The 20,100-nt window shown below is 37.4% G+C and overlaps 1 protein-coding gene across 1 annotated transcript in view; it reads right to left on the bottom strand.

The window, feature by feature from the left end:
• Nucleotides 1-20,100, bottom strand: part of USH2A (usherin) — a 375,273-nt gene that overhangs the window by 72,450 nt on the left and 282,723 nt on the right. The window contains exons 50-56 of the mRNA XM_036380788.1: nucleotides 17,958-18,179; nucleotides 12,640-12,863; nucleotides 10,135-10,345; nucleotides 9,099-9,296; nucleotides 8,358-8,512; nucleotides 6,368-6,566; nucleotides 322-429 (exon numbers count right to left, since the gene is read on the bottom strand). Coding sequence (XP_036236681.1) covers nucleotides 322-429; nucleotides 6,368-6,566; nucleotides 8,358-8,512; nucleotides 9,099-9,296; nucleotides 10,135-10,345; nucleotides 12,640-12,863; nucleotides 17,958-18,179 — 1,317 coding nt within the window. The remainder of the gene's footprint in view (nucleotides 1-321; nucleotides 430-6,367; nucleotides 6,567-8,357; nucleotides 8,513-9,098; nucleotides 9,297-10,134; nucleotides 10,346-12,639; nucleotides 12,864-17,957; nucleotides 18,180-20,100) is intronic.

The following is a 20,100-nucleotide window of genomic DNA, read 5'->3' as shown; positions in this document are numbered from 1 at the left end:
CTTTATATGCCCAGTATTCTCTGCATATTCATTTGTCCTTTAAAAAAATTCATCTTCCAATTCTAACTTTGTTAATGAAGCTAATGAACTTAGAGATGAATTGGGGGAAATTTTCAGAAAAAGAAAGCAGAAATGCAGTGCCAAGCAGTAAAGAGAATGTGGTAAAATATAAAAACTCCAAGAGACAGATTCTCTTGTGTAAATATCTACATGATAGCTTGATGGATGACAGTGGAGTTGTGCACCTTGTTAATCCGCCAGAAAATACAAGCCCGTATGACCATCTCTTTGCAGTTCTGTAAGAATGACTTTCTCCCTTACCATGAGGAGCAGCTTGTAAAGTTTGACCTGAAAGTGGTTGGCTGGAAGCACACCCAGCAGATGTGCATGCAATAAGCACAAAGCTGTAATTAGCGTATGGCTGCAGACCTAAAAAGAGCAAACAGAGTTTAGGCTGAGATGTTGACATCAATCATTCCAAGAATTATATCTCTGCATAGAAAGTTATTGAACTTAACTTATAGCCTTTTAGGCAAACATAGAGTATGAGCTATTCTTATATTACACCTGAACAATACTGAAATGGTGAATTCTCACTAATTTAGACATATATCCTCTACTGATTTAAAGGACCAAACAAAACAATTCAGACTGAATGTCTGTCTATGCTGCAATGGATCTATGGATATCTCTCATATACCTGAATCAGCTTTAAATCAAAAAACTTAGATGACACTGGCCATGCAGAAAAACACCTGAAAGTGCAATTGCTTAGAGTCTTGGTCTTGAAAACCTGAATAGCCCTTAATGTTTTGAAAATGTATAACTAATACATTTGCAATAATAAGATAATAAAATACTCACTTGTACATGAAACCTTTTACTACATTGCAAATAAGTCAAAGGACTACGACCTTCCCAAATTTTTTTTTAATTTTCCCTCTATTTTTCCTCTACTTGATACAAGACTTTACAATAAATGCTTCAAAGCAGTTAGAAGCTGAACTGACAACCAAGCCCTCATTACAAAATATTAATTTCAGTTACTTTTTCTAAAAATTTTTTTTCAGCTCAAACCTTCTATGCTGTACATCCTTGAATGAGATGAGAATATATTGCTTTGCCTTTTTCTTGAAAATTTTCAAACATATTTGTGCTGTGTGTCGATGACTTCAGATTTCACATCAAGTTACCTGTGGCTTAAGAATATTGCCTTTAGGGATCCTCATAAATTTGCACTCACAATTTGGCTAAGATACTGAGCTTTTAGAATAGCCAATTCTGTGCACCTATTAAAGGCTTCTTGTAGTTAAATTGTTAAAGATGTAGACCACTGTGAGATCACCTTAGAGCTCAGCTTGAACTGCTGATCAGCCTTCTTCACACAGCACCCTACAGCCCACAACACAGCACCTTTGCTAAACTATTATTTTGGAAATTTCTCAAAATTGATCTTTAAGATATCACCAGGCACAAACACTGAAAACCCTTTTCTCACGTTTTCAAGGATCCCCTTGTTAACACCTCACAATATATTAAATAAAGGTTCCTGTTTCTGAACGTAAAGAATACAAAAAGTATAACAAGAAGTAAATTATACACAAAATCTCTCTGAAAATATTAAAATTGCAAAACTAAACATTCAAAAACTAGGAAATCCCATTACCAGGACATTGTACAATACAAACTGATCCTCTTTTGTTCACAGGTTTTGTGGCATAGTCCTTTCTAAAACTGCCTCCAACATGTGGTCTACAGCCTGATTAATTGTAATTTGAGACTTTTTCTTGCAGCGTCCACCCCTAGAGCATACAGATGCTTTGTTAACACCAACTTGCTGAGCATTCCAAATGTCTTAAAACAGGACCAAAACAAAAAATCCCCCCAACCAACTCCATAAAAAACCACATAAACTCAAAAATATAAAAGAGAAGAATTTCTCTCTCAGAATCAGGATGTCGACTCAAAGAGACTGAGAGAACCAAAAATCTCCTCGGAGCTGCCAGGAAGCCATTTGGGATTCCTGGGACCTGGCTGTCAGACTGTCTGGTGTTATGCAAAACTTTATATATCCAAGCACAACTGGTGCCTTCAGCTGCAGCTCTGAGAGCTCAGGAAATTCAGGCAAGGTACTGAAAATGAAGAAGAGGTGGTTGTGACAAACTGTGGAAGACTGAGATGTGCCCTCCTCAGTACCACAGCCTGAACAAATAGGAAAGCCCTGGATGTCAGATTGCCTTTGGCAGTCCATGCCCCCAGCCCCGCAGTGATCCACGTTTGTCCCTCTGGGCTGGCACTGTCCCAGCTGCCTCCCTCCCTGTGCTCCATGTTCCTGTCTCCTTGAAAGGGAATGTAGCTCTGGGCAGAAGCAGAATTAGGCCCATCCACACTGAGACTCCCAGAAGGAATTAATCCACTAAACACAGCTAAAGCTGAGGCAGCAGTTCTCCATACAGGAGCTTCATTTCATTCCTCCCTGGAAGAGGCACCGATTGTGGACTGAACAAGGCAGTAACCCTATGAACAAATGACTGTACTGCTGTGTAATGAAGATTGTTTGTGTGGAAGAGGCTGAATTAGGATTATACAGGTCAATTCATAGGTATTATATAGGTCAATTTTTAAGGATGTGGCTTTGTGGTCTTAACAGCGTGCTTTTGATGTAGCTCCTGCATTTAAATGGAATTATTTAGAGAACAATGCAACTCAGTGGCAACAAAAAAGTCTCTGCAAGACCTTTGTTTATAAACAAATCCTTCCTTACATCCAGCACCAAGATATTTTAATTAAAATACATTACAAACAAATAGAGTGAAAAAAGAAGCAGCAATTACATAGGAAGGTAAAATACTGAATGGAAGACATGCAGGCTGCTTAACAAATTGAACAAGATGTGAAGGAGAGAAAATAAAGAGATGACTCAGAGGGACAGCTCTTGCTGTAACCTATTCATGAACTGGAAGAGAAGAAAAATCATCTGAACACTGTGTATAAAAGTAAGGAGGGAGAAAATGACAGTTGCAGACTGGAGAGAGGCAGAGGCATGGAGGAAAGCCAAGTATTTAACATTTCAGGATAGAAAAGATTACTGTGGCAACAAATTACTTCAATTCCCCTAAAGGGAGTCATGTTCACTTTTAAAGGAAACATGCATAATAAAGCAATACTCATTTACAACTACACTTAAAAGAGAAAAATGAGCATTAAAAAAAGAGCACATGCTTTCACTAATTATTGGTGAAATTCTGATACCTTTAATTCTAGCCATATATGGAGCAGTCACAGCAGATTTTTATCTAGATTATTAAAGCTTTGCATTAGATGCCTTGTCTTATGCTTTGGAAAGCTCTGTGCAAATCTATGTATGTGATTGATAATAAAAACAACTAGTAAAATAATATTGAAATATAAGCACCATTTTGCTTTTCTAATGTCTCTACTTGATTGTTCCCTAGAGGATCTTTCTCCCCTCCTTTTTTGGTTTATTATTGTGGGAAATTTTTAATTTTTTTGTTTTGGTCAATTTAAGCAGTCTATTATATTGTTGCAGCATTTGTCTTTTGCCAAAAGGCTGTGGAACAGTGGGGCTTTTTTTAAGAACGCATTGTTCTATTAGCTAAATCAATTCCTTCTGATACTGTTTGTCTCCATTTGTGGATATGGCTCCAGCAAGGTCAGTAATTAGCTCCCAGGATAACGCTCCTGGGCCCTGCTGTGGGAATTTTACTCAGGAGGATGTCAGATTGCTGACCACAGCCTCCCACAACCCCTTCACCCCCAAGAGTTTCCTTGAGATAAATATTATTAATGATTCAGTGCTGCATATGGAGAGAGACCTGACCAGTGACAACACTTTGGTAACTCTTCAGATTTCATTGCCCTGAAATGGAGAATATGTTCAGATGAAAGAATTTCAAACTATTCAGTCATAAAGTATTCATACTATTGTTTCTTGTACTAAAATAAATATTCATTATCTTCCTTGGTTTTGACATAAAAATGATTGATCCTACAAATTGTTGATAAAGCCTCTTACTTGGGATATTAACTTTGGTGTATTAAAAGGGGGGAGTTGAGAAGAACCTTTTCTATAAACCCACCTGCTGCTGCTGAAGAGGGCACTCTTGGCTTTCTTTTACAATTCCCCTAATTATTTTCCTCAGTCTCACCCTCTGCCTGGCCCCACTGCAAAGCATTAGCAGGCCCATTTGTAAAGTAGTAGTAACACAAAGTGAAACAATGCCATAACTGTCATCCAAATTGTTCTGTACAGGGTACTGGAAGTGTTCAGTAATAAATGATATAAAAAGGTCTTTTATTGACAAGCTGCCATGTGCTGTTTGCATTAGAGAATATGAGAAGATGATGGCTGCTGCCCCTAGGTCCCAGTGGCATTCAACTCAGTGAGATAGCAGAAAATGCTTCAGTTTGCTTAAAGCATTGATAACACCTCTAAATAATTAACTGAGGACTTCCTGTCTTCAATTACTTAATGCTTTTTTTAACATCTTGAGAGGATTATAAGCAATTTATGGATTTCACATGATGAGCACATTCACCACTATTCCCACAAAGCATTTGTGGGATCATGTTTCCAAAGCTTTGATGTAATTAAAAATAAGCAGCAAGACAATGGTGCTGTGGCAAGGTGCTCGCCTTCACGTCTGCCATTTGCGAGACCCGAGATTCAAAGTCTCCACAAATACTAATGCTACAGCTTCATTAATGTTCAACTGTTGCTCAGGGAAAAGCAGACAGTTTTGGAGAGGAAAAAAAAAAAAGAAAAAGAAAAAACAAGGATAATGGGAAAACCGAAACAGCCATCCACAGGGAATAAGACAAACAGTTCAAACATTTGAGATTATGTATGAAGTGAATTTGATTCTTTTATCGTATTCTTTTAATTTAGAGAGCAATAATTACCCACACTGCTAAATCACTCTCATGAATTCCACATTATTACCCAAGGAAGCTCCTGCAGAAAACAGCAAAAGATTTGATTATGACTGTTGGGAGGAATGATCACTTATTTCATTCCTGGCTTAACATGGCCGCACTGGATAGTGGCTTAACAGAACAGGCACACAAAAAAAAAAGTCCTTGTTTCTCAGGAATTAATTTCATTTCCTTTCACTTCCAACTGCTAAGTATTGTTGGCATTAAAATGGAGATATAACTGCCTTGGAGGAGCATGAGAAATATTTTTCAATGGGCTCGATAAATCACTCCTTGTTGGAATGTTCCTTCTTCACAGTGTAAACTCACCACAGCAATTCTAAAACATGTACCACCAACTCTGGCTGGTATCTCATGTCCAGAAGCACTGAATATGGAGATAGGCGTAATACACCATTGATGAATTTCACACTTGAGCATGATATTGTCAAAGAGGAAGAGCAATCTTGCTCTTCTGTGAGTGACTACAGCAGAGACAAACTCTTTTAAAGCACTAAGGGATCCACCCTGACTCAGGACTCATGCTTTGAGGGGTATTTGAGAGTGCCATCTATGCTTTAGAGGATTTATGTGTCCTAAGTCAAATTCTGCTCTTTGGCTGGCTGTCATATGGTGTGTACAACACTGGAATCTTGAAATTTCCTACTTGTGGGGCAAAAAACCTAGGGAAAAATTAATGCATTTGTGACATATAAAAATTTAATGAGCAACCTCAGGTCAAAGAATGAAAAAAAAAATCCCATGATGCTTACATTCCTGCTCTGTGTTCAACAGAAAGCATTTCTAAGAGGGATTTTGGCTCAGTGTAACATTCAAAAATAAGTAAAAATTGAATATGCAAAAACCAATACATTTGAGGTCTGAGCCAAACTTTCCCCCAGAATCCCTGAAATAAAGCTTCTTTCATCAAGTATTTAGAAAAAGGCTATAAGCAATATACAATATTATAAACAGAATTTGGGATCTTTCCTGTTCTGTCTTCCTTTCCTTTTTATTACCTCAGACATAAAGTACTCGATCCTTCTCGATCCTACACTGCTACACATTCACAACAGCATTGCTGCACATCAGTGATGTTAAAGGAGAGAGTTGAATCTCTGAAGGGATGGCTAGCCTACACAGAATGTCTAAGTCCTTGAGCACACTACAAAGCATGCATCTTCAGTCAAGCTGGACAGATTTATTTTAAAATTTTGAAATTAAATCTATTAATATTTTAACAAACAGCAGCTAGAAATGAAAGAGATTGGAAAAAAATAAATTTAAGATATGTAAAGTCATGATAAAGCATTCCAAACTGTGACAGTGCTGGGGATTTCAAAGTTACTGACAAGTGGCATTTTTAATATATTAATACTGTCTTATATCTTAAGGACAGGACATTAGCCTGCAAAGAGCTTTGCCTCCTTACCTGACACTGTGTGCTGCATTCTGCCTGCAGCATCAATGTATATAAGTCCTCTCCCCAGTTGACTGATCTGGTACTCTCTGATGATCCCATTTGGTTTCTTGGGTGCATCCCAGGTTAAATGCAACGCTGTGGAGTTCAGAGCACTGACTTCTGGTGGCTGAACACTCTCGGGGACTCCTTGGACAGTGACTGCAACTACCTGAAGACATATGAATTAAACAGCAATTTAATGTAATAGTACACTAGATACCATGATCAATGAGAATGTCACTTTTGTTTTAAAATGTTGTTTGGGCTGGCATATCATTACCAAGGGGCTGGAGAAGTAGTTACTTTTTTCCTCCTTTTTCACAATGAAATCTGACCTTGAATACATTACATAAGTCTGTGTCTCCAATTTATCACAACAGGTTCACCACATTTTAGCTGCAGTGTATGGCACAGGGTGAAACAACAAAAACTGTATTGCTTGAAAACTCTTGATAACTCTCTTCCATATGGTTTGTCAGTGTCTCTGCATTTTAACTGCCTGATTTCATATATTTTAAGCACCAGTAAACATGGGGCTAAGCCTCCATATATCCCATGCAATCTGAACTCTATTGTAGTTATCTGCAACTCCATACTTCCATAAGGAATCTAAAGATTTTGAAAGCTAGGATAAGTTTGCACTTGTTAAGTTCTTTCTACCAAAAAAAAAAAGGAAAAAGGTAATTTTCTATTGACGCATCTCCACCATCAGCTACAGAAGAGGCATTTCCAAATTACATTGGTTTAATAAGTGAGTCAGACCATTTTCTCTTTGAGAATCACTTTTCTTTTTCTGTTATTACCACCATAAAGTATTTATATTATGCTGTAAATATAAAATGTGCCCTCTATAATATATTGTCTTAGTGCATTTGGTGGAATCAGTCCCCACTTGGAGACTTCGGTGTTTGCAACAGTAAACTCCTTAATTACAGGCAAGTGAAATAAGTAGGATTTATTATCCGGTCAGTGGTTGCAGCAACTGTGCCTACAGTTTCCAGACCACAGCTCTGTGTGCAGGCAGAGGACTATCCACCTCTCTTCATCCCTCTACATCAGTGTTTTTTATTTTAGACTTCTGACTGAGATTTGCATGAATAAGAAAAACATTTAAACACCTGCAAATAAAAAAAAAATCAATCTCACATATAATAATTACAAAACATAGTCATTACTCCCCACCTCTGCCCCACAGACCTTACCCTTGTAGTCCTAGAAATTCATTTTCAAAGAGGCAAGAATAATATTGTGAAATAGAGGTCACTTAAGAAATCGTTTTTGCAAATAATAAATAAAGGAGGTACTTTGCAGAATAAAAACCAGAACTGGCTAAATAGTAACGTGGATGATTCAAAGTGATACACAAAGAAATGAAACTCAGAAAGGGAGGTAAGAGATCCTGTTTGCTTAAAACTGAAGCTGAGGCAGGTTGCACACAAAGGGACAGTAAAGCCTGAAGCAGGTGCAGATATAGAAAGCCAGTGAAGAGTAATATAGTGAAAGGAGGCTTTTCCACTGGAGTGGAAGAGTAAGAAGTTTGTTGAAAAATTTGCTAGACTATAACTAAAGCAAATATCTAAGAAATACCAAGGAAGAAGAGGCTATAGACCTCCTAGTGAGAAGCAAAAATTTAATTTCCTGGTTTAGAGAAGGCGCATTTTAATATTCTTTACTCTATTCTGCCATGTACAGCTTTCTCTTTAACAAACATCAGTTCCTACAGTGCAATTTCAGCTTTGCCAAGGCTGAGACACTGCTTTCTTTTTCTGTTTGCTTTATCAACCTGGGGTTCCAAATATTCACCTGTCAGTAGCTGAATCCAAATCAGATTATTGATGTTTTTTTCACTTACTCAATAATCACTGTGCCTTCAAATTACACCTTTCCAAAAGCATTTCAGTGTTGCCACACTGGCTGATAAAATCCTGGCATCAGTTTCCATGAAGCCCACTTCACTAACCTTGCTGCTGTCTGTGCAACCAGCCACAGTGCAGGCTCGCAGCTGGTAGGAATACTCTTGGTATGGCTGGACACCACTGGTGTCTGTGAAGCTCATTTCTGTTCCTCTAAAATGCTCAATTCCATTTCGGAGGATGATGTAGTGAATAATAAGACCTATTGCAGAAAGAAAGTTTTCCCTTTTGTTAGCTGAGGGATCCTGTGTCATGGGATAATAACCTACTCTGCATACAGAAAACAGTCAATGAAATATCCACACGGCCAGAGTAGCAGATAATAATTCTGATTAAATGCTGAATGTCAATTACCAGCAACTTTCCTCAGCATCTGCCTCAGTATCTGAGTAGATCCCAGTTTTTAGTGAGAGCACTACCAAGTTTCCTCACAGTTTGAAAATAATAAGCAAGATTTCCTGAAATAAATGTAAGCACCACTAGCACTACCCACAAATCCCCAAATATTTTTAGGATGATTGTCATTTTCTGATCATATTTGCACACTTATTATTACAACTGTTCTCAAAAGAGGCTTTTTGGCACTTTGTAAAGACATAATAAGTTGTTTTCTGTGAAGACTCTCCTCTTACTTGCAATGAAAATTATAGCAACCTACAAAAAAACCTTCCTGCAGAGTTTAGGAATATGCATACTTCAGTGACAGGGGTTAATTAAGATATGTTTTCTGATTTAGGAACACTGTCATTGGAATAATAGAAAAAACACTTATAAAAACGCATCAATACCATTTGGTTGAAGTGGTTCTTCCCAGCTGAGCAGTATCATGTCTTCCCGATTATCTACTTTGGCCCATTTTGGAGGACTTACACCCTGTGGCACATCTTGCTTAGTGACAGCTCTGCTAACTTCACTGAGACTTCTTCCATAGCTATTCCAAGCAGCCACCCTGTACTCATATGTGACAAAAGGTTCAAGGTTCACATCTAGGAAAAGAAAATTACATTTGGATCATCTCAGTCTTATCAAAATACAAAATAACTTTTTTTTTGAGGGGGGGGTTACAGATAGAAATAGATGGTATTCTTTAGACAGGGCCATTGTTTTATCAACTTTTTTGAAAGCAAGTTTACACATTAGGTACTCATTGAATCTCGCTCATTGCATATCCCTGAAGTCTCCGCCCCAATTCACAGATTACTTCTTAAAAGAATTCTGCTTCACTAGACTTCATAGAATCATAGAATGGCCAGGGTTGGAAGCTATATTAAAGATCATCTAATTCCAACCCCTCTGCCATGGGCAGAGACATCTTCCACTAGATCAGGTTCAAAACCCATCCAGCCTGGCCTTGAGCAATTCCAGAGATGGGGCAACCACAACATCTCTGGGCAACCAGTTTCAGTGCCTCACCACCCTCACAGTAAAGAATCTCTTCCTAATATATCATCTAAACCTGACCTCTTTTAGCTCAAAGCCATTCCCCTTGTCCTATCACTACCTGCCCTTGCAAAAAGTCCCTCCCTGACTGTCTTGTAGACCCTTCCTGAGGTACAGGAAGGTGCTCTAAGGTCCCCCTGAAACCTTCACTTCTCTTCTCCAGGCTGAACAATCCCAGCTGTCTCAGCCTGTCTGCACAGCAGAGCTGCTCCAGCCTCTGAGCATCTTCATGGCCTTCTCTGGATTCACTTGAGAAGATCCATGTTGTTCTTCACACTGCCTCGCATTTAATTGGGCTATCTGATAGCATTCAGGCCATCTTTTTCTCCAGAGCAAATTATCTATACTAACAAATCACCAGTCTGGTCTGCCACTTTTCCTTACCTGTAAAGGAATACTGTGTTGGACCTCCTGTGTAGACAGTCTCCTCTTCTGCTGGACACACACCTGCCTCTACCTCTGTTTCTGTAGCACTCTGTGAACCTTTTATCCACGCACAGATACTCTCCATAGGATCAAAGTCACACTTTCCACAGTGTGCTGTTTCCTCCATAGATAAAGGGCAAAGGACATTAGCCTTGCATTCTTCTTTTACCTAAGGAATACATAGGAAAATTTAAATATATTTCCCACATTTTCCTTTCTCTATAAATGCTTCCATTATTATTTCTCTATCTTTATACAACACAAAAACCATGTCACCACCTTGATTACATTGATATTTCCAGTATATGTGAGACCCTTTCAGCCTTTGGCCCATCTACTGTTTTTGATCATTGATGTTTCTATAATCCTTTCTAAAAGAAACAGGTTTTTTTAGGGTCCTTGGATGAAAGCATCACAAATTTTAATTACTGGAACCACAAATGGCAGGATTTGTTGAAAATAGAAGAGTCTAGAATCAATGACAACAGGATTTTACCCAAGAATTTGAACATTCTGTTCCTGCAAAAGCCAATATCCTGTGGCAAATCAGTAGCAAATTCCCAGCCCCTCATACAGCTTGCCAAGTACACAAGAGGGCTCTGTGCAAGTCCTTGGCAGCTTTTGAGGCTGAAAACTCTATCCATGGGCTATATAAATCATGTCCTCTGTCACATCACTACTAAACACAAGCTTTGCTGCAAGAAGAGGTCCTCTGCAAACATAAAGATATAAGATTTAACCCATAAAGTACAATTCACAGAAATATACGCTGAGCATCCAAAACTTTCCATTAAAATTCATGAAATAATATTTTTGCCAAACCATAAGCTAGAGAGCAATAATTCTCATGAAATATAGGTTGCTGCAGAAAGAAATGTACTGCCAAATTTGCCACAAATATTTTTGCCCATTAGGTCATAAACTTGAGAAGGAAATCCAAGCAGATTATACCTAATGCTTCCATAATTCACCTATTGAAATTAGCTTCTCAGCTGATTAGAAACTTCAGCTAATTTACCTTCCCAAATTTGGCCCTTCCACAAATAATTATGTTGTGATAGATATCCGTATAGGATGCAGGATATAGATGGATTACATTCCCATGTAAAGTAGCTGCAGAATGTGTCAGGCTATCAGCCCTTTTGCTGTTAGTAAATCTATACATCTCAGAGAGCCAGCACTGCTATCTCTTTTCTACTGTGGGTAAGTGAAATACAAAGCACTTCCTTTGTTTATACTTTATACCTAAGGCAGGGATCTGGTGTGTTATCTACCAGAATTCATTAACCTGTTCTCAGCCATTTTTTTCCTTGTGTGAGCTACTAATACAATGCATTGAGGAACTGCAGCTGACTCATCACAATGCCTGGATTTTCTCTAGGAGAAAATGATTCAGTCTGAAAATGAAATTACATGAAAACCTTGACATGAAAAGGCAAAGATGTAAGAAATTTTTCTGTATTAACTTAGCAGATGAACAACAAGGACATAGGAACACCTGCATATGGCAGGATGGGGTCTGTTTTACTTTTCTTATATGTTTGGTAAATTCCACAACATCTTTCTGATTTCCCTGTTGTAGAATTCACAATATCCAATGTTCTTTTCTTCTCTCTCACTTTCTCTCTCCCTCTTATAATAAATATAAATACAATTTTATAAAAAGAATATACACATATATATATAAAAAATAACAATTGAGAACATTTTTACAGCATATGCATAACACCAAGATGCTAATTCTTGAAGATTTCTGTTGAATTCAACTTGGAGTTGCAGGCAAAATTGTCTCATGCTGATGCCTACAGTCATAGGGCACTCTTGGAAAAGACCAAATTAGCCTTTATGGTGTTTAGTTTACTCTGACATTAAAATAGAATGAGAATAAGCTATATAATTCATTAGGCAGGAAAGGACCCATCCTAGTACTGTTGAAATTTATGCCAAAATGGCCACTGGTTTTCTGTAGGATCGGGATTAAGTCCATCAAGAAAATGTCAATTGCTTTATTTTTATTTTTGGAGTTTTTTGTGGATTTTTTTATGGGCTTGGGGAATCATGGCCTACTGCCTGCCCAAATTGAAATGTTATAGCATTTTTATACTTCAGAACTGGCCATCCAATTTTAATTTCCACTTAATGAACATCATCAGAAACAGTGGCCATAGAATGGAAACTGGCTATACATGTCAGTCTTGTTAGTATGCCAGCTTTTAGCCACTGTACTAATCTGAAGTGCTGGGCAACACTTCACAGAGGCAGCTAATCATTATTAATTCCTTTAGAATTCATTGCAATAACATCAATCATGGCAAACTCATTCGGTATTAATATGGATGTAATGTGAAAATGAATAATGCACACAAGAGTTTTTATATTCTTATTTTAGAAAAATAGTTATGAACAGTGTATTTCTCTTTCCATCATCAAATCAGAGCTACCAAGAGATTTTCTATCAATTACCTTCATCATCATTCCAGCTGAAATCTTGTCAGAGCAAACATATTTCAAAGGATTATATCCAACTCCATTACAGCATTCTTCGCTCTTTGGAATAAGTTCAGTCTCACAGCATTTTACTGGCACTTGGTCATTCTTTCTAACATGTGCTAGGGACTCACCACTGGAACCTGAGCAGCATATGGTATCTGACTTATTCACATACTCTTGCCCACAACAGAACATCCCTGAAATGAACAAACAAACAAACAAAAAAAAAGCTGAATATGAAATTTAAGTAAATAAATAGATAAGAAAGGAGAAAGCTCACAATGCAATATATCTTGGCATAAACCCACCAGCAGCTGGAATTATGCAGATTTAGCTAAAGTGAGATTAAGTTCAAACATGAGGTGACTGAAGTAAGCATCCTGACTTCCAGACCTGCTGAAAACAATCAAGAATTAGAGAAATAAACAGGGTGCTCTACAATCAATGCTCACCACTCCTGAACTTTGTAAAGAACTTTGCTATGGAATATCACACCAGTGTACTGGCAACAGCAGTCTGGAGATGGATTGTTGATGAAAATTTCCTGTAGAATGTAAATATTTTATATTTTAAAGTAGGGGTTCATGTTAGGTACCTAGAATGGAATGGGTCACTTGGAAAATACCCACAGTGAAGCTTCACTCATCTTATACAGAGAATTACCACTCAAGAAGCTGATTCCTATACATAATTTGCATTTCTACAGTGGAATTGATAAGCTGCCAAAATTAATTCTACTATCTTTTTTCTGGTTTCAATAATTTTATTTTTAAAAGGAAAGCTCACCATAACCACTGCAATTTTCCACATATTCACATGAAATACCAGTGTTGAACCCAACACCAGAAAGGGGTAAGTTTTAACTCAGAACCAAATACTACAAACTCCTTTATAACTGCAATGAAATAAATGTTATTACTAATTGAACTAGAAAGATATCACACAAAAACCAGGGCTGTGATATACTCTTACTTCTACAACGTAGTTTGTGTTTGACATCATTTCTATCGTATGTTGGCATTTAAAACACGTGCAAGAGTGGCCACTTTTTTCACTGCTATTTATTGCAGCAAATCTCTCTTAGAAGTCATACATAATGAAAATTAATCTTTAAAGGTGTGATCCTGCTAAAGCATTCAGAACATTTCATTCCAATCACTGGAATGGCTAAAAATGGTGATGTTACTTGCATACTTTATCTTTTTTCAGGGCTGGTTCTATTCACAGCAATCAAACTGTGATCACCAGCTCTTCAAGATGTAAAATATTTCCTCTTATTCACACCCTTTTTCCAAATTGTCCTAGGATTCTACCAATTTTAAAGAGAGAATTAATGCAGAAAATGACTCAATTCAATACTAATAAGCAACTCAGACAGCCCCAAGGGACTTCTGACAGGCAAACTCAAATTTTGATAATGAACTGTTTTTCTATTGAAACAAACAAAGCTGTATTCTTTCACTGTGAACCTCATCTTTGTTTAACTGAATTAAATTTTTCAGCCAAGATTTCACTCACATAACAAGAAGTGACTCCCTTTCTAGTTTCTTTGGTAAACCATTACTTCTTTAATTATTATCAACCTTGTTCCAGTGTGATAAATTGCTAATTACTTAATACCCTAATCAGCGTTCATTCTTTGCACAGATAAACTGTGACAGCGCCATTAATTTAAATAGTAATTTCACTTAATGGCCAGAACGGCACACCAGATTTTTATGCAGCATTTTCTGAAGACTGCATCCATCACTGCAATATTCTGACATAAAGATGTCTGACGTGCACTAACTCACTTAGGGAGAGCAGATGTTGCAGAGCAGAGTTTGGTAGTAATTCCCAGAGTGCATCACTTCAGCATGAATGAGCTGCAAAGGCAGAGGTAGACAATCTTCTGAAACTGCATTGCATAGCCTCTGACCTTTCCTTAATTTATCACATGTAGCACTTGACTCCTGAACCTTGACACCTCAAATGTACAATTTTAAATATGCTCCAAGAAAAACAAAATAGGACCATGTAATATTGATGGATTGATTTGCCTTCTAAAAATTGCTTTATTCAATTGCCTAAGGATCCAGAAATTCCTATAAACCCTTGCTGAATCCAGTAAAACATCAAAATGTAAACTATTTGTTTGTAACTCAGTTGGAATGTGTGTGTCATATTTTATATATTTGTTTCATAGGCACGTAATGCATTATAGCAAAAAGAAAATCCATGGGCTGGAAAAGACACTTCCTGCTAAAACTGATTTCTGTCAACAACTATTTCATGTTCATCCCCAGAAACTGAAAAAATTTATAAACCTAGCTGAGTGATGAATTACTAATTTAGTAAATCTGCAAAACCAATGCTTTAAAAAGGGAAAAAAATGAGTATGAAAAGGCTTAGCCTTTGGAGCCAGAATAGAGGATCAACAAAATACAGAGCCAGTGTACATTGCAAACTACTCCAAAAATCCTTGGCTTACATGCGGGTATTGCCACTATTACAGATCAGGAACCACAACAGCACAAAGCATCATCTTTCATGAGTCTGGGATGTCAGTACAGTGGCATTAAAAGGAAAAAAAAAAAAGAAAAGACAGTGAGAGAGAAAATCCAAGAGTGGTTTTAGCTGACATTATCCTTTATAGCCAGAAATAGAGAACTTTGGATAATCACACTGCAGCAGTGGGGCTCAGGATGTGCCTGTACACCAATGCCAGCCTTTGCCAGTAGATGTCTCTATGGTCACCCCACTAAATAAGGCCAACGAGGGGCTGAAAAAGAAACCTAAGAAAAGAGAAATTAATAAATAAAGAGAAAAAAGTAATGTGGGATGGATGAAAAATCTCTTTTTGCAAGGTAGACTCTCTGAAAAAGGTATGTAATGGCAAGTGAAAAAATTCTATGATTCAAGCTCTTAAACCAACATTCAGCTTAAACCTGGATCTAGATTCAGCAAAAAGACACTGATTTTGAACTGGACATGCAACAAAATGAGATTGTGTACAGGGCTTGCACTTCTAGTGAACAAGTTTTTCTCTTATGCTTTTTTTGGAAAGACTTAAAGCTCTCAAACAGAAGCTTTAAATTGTCACTAGATTTTTAGCTATGGCATTCATTGCCAAGTGCAAAACAGTGCTTCAGAAGCAATTCAGCTTTTGCATAAAACCACCCCTGTTACCTCTTCTCCTTCCAGACAATGAGATCAGCCTTCCAATTACCATATTCTTGCAAAATTCTACTTATCCATTTGCCAATGATAAGTAAATTATGTTTTTGTGTAAGAGCATTTTTTCCATTAGAATAATTACAATAATTAGGATAGGAAGCAGGTAGATTTTTATGCCTGGCTTCTGCATTTTCGTGATGTATTTAGCAAGGCTGAATTACTCCAAGAAATTAAGCAAAAACCAATTGAGCATGATCTATATGATATGATAAGAAACCACAATCTATTCTATGCTTAATGCAAAGGAATACAATCTCTTTTCAACTGTTGTGCTAATTCATCTTTCAAACCTGTATTTGTGTTCAGCTGTGTGCTGGCTCACAGCGTAAAGTCCTCACAGAAAACCTGTAAGCAATGAAAAAAGCCACTGTTTTCTTTTTCAATGGCCAAAAAACTGTCATCCCAACCCATTCTTGGGAAAAATAGTGTAAATGATTGAGCATTATAGGCTAAACACATTTTTAAAAGAGAGATATAAAGGTTTTTTAAATATATCTATTTAAAGGAAAAAAAACCTGTTAAGAATACATATATACTGAAATGAAGAACATAACTTTCATCCCAAGATACCTGTATTACACTCCTACACAACTCATCTGCCCAGAGAGAGCAGTAAAAACATAAACGCTACCCCAGCAGTTCTGTTCCAACAGCATCTGTTAATTCACTCCATTTATAAAATACATATTGACAAAGACAACTGAACTGGGACCAGAGAGATTTGATTTGGTGTGAGAAAGTCAATTCAATGTGATTTTGTTAAAGGGCTCCTGCAGGCAAATAAAAGAGTTTAAGTAATAAAGTACATAAAGAGATGTTTTATGAGCCAGCCCCGTCTTGTGGCAGCCGCACAATGCGGGGCTATGCAAGAGGGCCTTGCTCAGAGCTGGTATTGAGAGCAGGCATGCGGTAGATCAGGCACAATTAGGGATCATAATGAGAGGGAGCTAAAATCATGCAAGCAGTGCTGCTCACAGCTCACACCAGGAGTTGTCAGTGGAAGGGAGGGATAGCATGGAAACCACAGAAACCATGGCAATACTCATCTGATTACCTCATCTGGACAGTCAGCACCCAACGAGGCTGTTCCTACTAACACAGCCACTGAAGGATCCGGGGAATACAAAAAACTAGCTGAAGACAGAGCTTATTTTTTGGAGAAAGGAGGAGTTCAGCCTTCAGATCTGGATTCTTAGTTATATGTTAAGATTCTTGGTTGTACAACTAAGAGGCTCAAAATGGCACACACCATCACTTAGCTTTGTACACCAAGCAAAGCTGGGTACTAAACCTTCATTATTTCTCTATTTTGAAATCAGACTCCCTTTTCACACCACAATAGTTTCTGAAGTCTTTTTGTCAGGCTGAAAAAGCCGAAAGCTGATGGGATATAATTTGTCTAATAACTGTGGAAAGAAAAGACACATGAAAATATCTGAATAGGTTTTCTAATAATACCTCCAATGTCTGTCCTCAGATAGTCGCGAAGTGTTTTATAAGGAAGTAGGGTTTGGATTGTACCTCTAAATGATAGAGTAATTTCCTATAATTTCCAAGAAATTAATGGGATACACCAGATGAGCTAGTGAGCAGTGCTGGGGATTAATTTTTTGTTAATTTTAAACTACAGCAGGTTTAGCCCCATGTGAGGGATGAACACAAGAGAGTGACATAGACCACCAAGCAGACACCATTGCAATCTTCAGTTTCCAGGTGACTAACCCCACATTTCCAGAGCCAATGGAAAATCCCTGCACTGGGATACATGGTGGCACAAGGTGGTCAATCTAACCTCACTGAGGGCACCAGTCCTGTTTCCTCACTTGCACAAGGAAAGATCATTCACTCCTTTTGAACTGTCTGGTTTCTTCAGCCCCTGCAGCTTTTGCACAAAGGCAAAGAAGGTTACTGCAAGCTCAGCATTTTGGAGTATAGCAAAATAGGTGACTAAAGTGCAAGAACATTTTAACAAATTGGCACACACACTTCAAATCTGAGTGTGTCACTTCTGAATGGCTGGTGTCACAAGAGATTCAAAAAGATGAAGAGCTTTTTCTTGAGGACTTATCACTTACCTGTAAGAGGTCTGTATGCAGTCCCTTCCTTTTCATCACCACAACAGACCGAGTCCATGCTTATGACCCTTCCACCACAGCACTGCTGATTGAAACTGTCATGCAGGGATCCACCACAGCAGATTTGATTGCCCGATGTGGAGTAAGGCATTCCCTGGCAGCAGGAATCACCAATTCCAACTGAAACTCTGTTTTCCTCTTCATTAGGGCAGCATACTTCTCCTGTCAATATAAGGATACAATTAAAGATTTTATCCATTTACAGCCCTTGAAATTCCTGAGAGCCTTTCATTAGATAGCAACAAATCTGGATTCACACAGGTTCATGTACAGAACTCTCCAGGTGAAAGCACAGAATCACTTGGTGGTTTAGGATGCTATAAAAGTATTATATTAATTTGTAATAATGATTAAAGAAATGTGCATTTATTAATTCAAGTCAAGACTCTGTAAGATATCAAAAGACAAGCATGACAGAGACAAAGCTGAGAAGAACAATGTCTGTGCATATGACAATTATGCAAATAAAAACTTTTTGCAATTGCAGCTACACAGTAAAGAGAGTACACTCTTGCTGTGTTTAACAGAACCATCAGGCTACTTATTCTTTGAAAAAAAATTCCTTGTCTCCTTCAAAATCATTCCAAACTTGTCTTGATGAATCAATTCACAATTCTTAAAGCATTTTTCATGTTTGAGTGTCGCTCAGGACTTCATCTCACAGAGAATTTAAGGATTAAACTCACTTTAAAAATTAAATACCACCATCACAATTGGTGGGCTTGGCTGCAACTTAAGCAAAATCATCAGCTTTTGCAGGAAAAGACTGTAGTATAAGACTGCCAATGAGACTGACACTGTAATGGTGGGGTGGGGTGGACTGGAATAAGCTGTGGGCTAAGAACAAAGCACATAGTGTTATAAAGGATAAAAAAATGTTGATAAATGGTAATTTTCATTCATTAGTGTCTGCTAGTGAATCCAATTGAGCTGATCCAGTGTTCTAATATTTTTATATTATTTTTCTGTGTTGCAGTGTTTTCTGTGGCTCAAATGTCATTTGGAAGGAAGAATGGTTTTATTTTGCTATTGAAGATGGATAATAGAGTTGAATGAAGTATTTTGATTCCTGAATGTTAATCAAAGAAATGTGTTTTGATTTTTAAAACTCATTCTTCTCATTTAAAGCAATATCTCAAGTTTTTTTCTTATGAAAGGTTGGGAATTAAAAGACAGAGAGTTCCAAACTCAATGCAGCTTTTGTCAGAAATAACCATGTGCTGAGATTGTAAAAGATGAGGGAGAACAGTGTTTTCCTTTCTCCCCACGCTCCTTGCCAAAGAGGTGCCTGGGTGGTAGTAACATTATTTGTTCTGCCTCCCATCTTAGTTCTGGGATGGATGTTTGCACTTCTTTGTGCACTAGTGTTTCAGAAACTGAGATTCTGCCTTCCTAATTTGTAATCTTCATGCCTCCAGCCTGGTATGCTTCAGCACATCCCGAGCTATTGAGCTGGCCAAACAACATCTGGGAAATATGTATGCTTATATCCTGTAAAAATAACTTTATCAAATAAAGTCAATAATAACTAAAAAAAAGATGAGAACAAATTTTTAGAGTATAATAGATACAATCCATCTAGGTACTTCATCATATTTTCCTGCATTCCTCGGAAGCTAATTTAGCTGCTACACAGAGAAAGTATTAAAACACAGACTGTTGCTTATATCTATTGGAAATAAAACTATTTTTTTAAAGAACTATTAGACATAAGACACAAAGGATCAGTAACCTTCTCATTAACCTCTCAAAATGGGTTCCATTCCAAGCTAGGCTTGAAAATGTTCTCCCTCTGAAAACTACTATGCAGTCTTACCAGTTAATTGTTATCCTTATCAAAGAATGACCCACATTAACATTTAGCTTGAGGTTATTAGCATATTTATAAAAATAAAAAAGAAAAAAGTGACCAACAGTGTTCATGTTGCTGCCCTTTAGAGTATAGAAAAATAATGCAGCAAGTATACTTAGAAAATTTGTTTAAAATCATGTTCAAACATTCACTGTTTCATGCTTGTGGACTGCTGACTGAACAAGAACTACTTTCAGATATAAGATATTTTGTTCCACTGTGCTTTTCTTT

The sequence above is a fragment of the Molothrus ater genome, chromosome 3 (assembly GCF_012460135.2).
Source record: "Molothrus ater isolate BHLD 08-10-18 breed brown headed cowbird chromosome 3, BPBGC_Mater_1.1, whole genome shotgun sequence".
NCBI classification, from domain to species: domain Eukaryota; kingdom Metazoa; phylum Chordata; class Aves; order Passeriformes; family Icteridae; genus Molothrus; species Molothrus ater.
The sequence above is the reverse complement of the archived record's forward strand: the minus strand, read 5'-3'. Positions and strand labels throughout refer to the sequence as shown.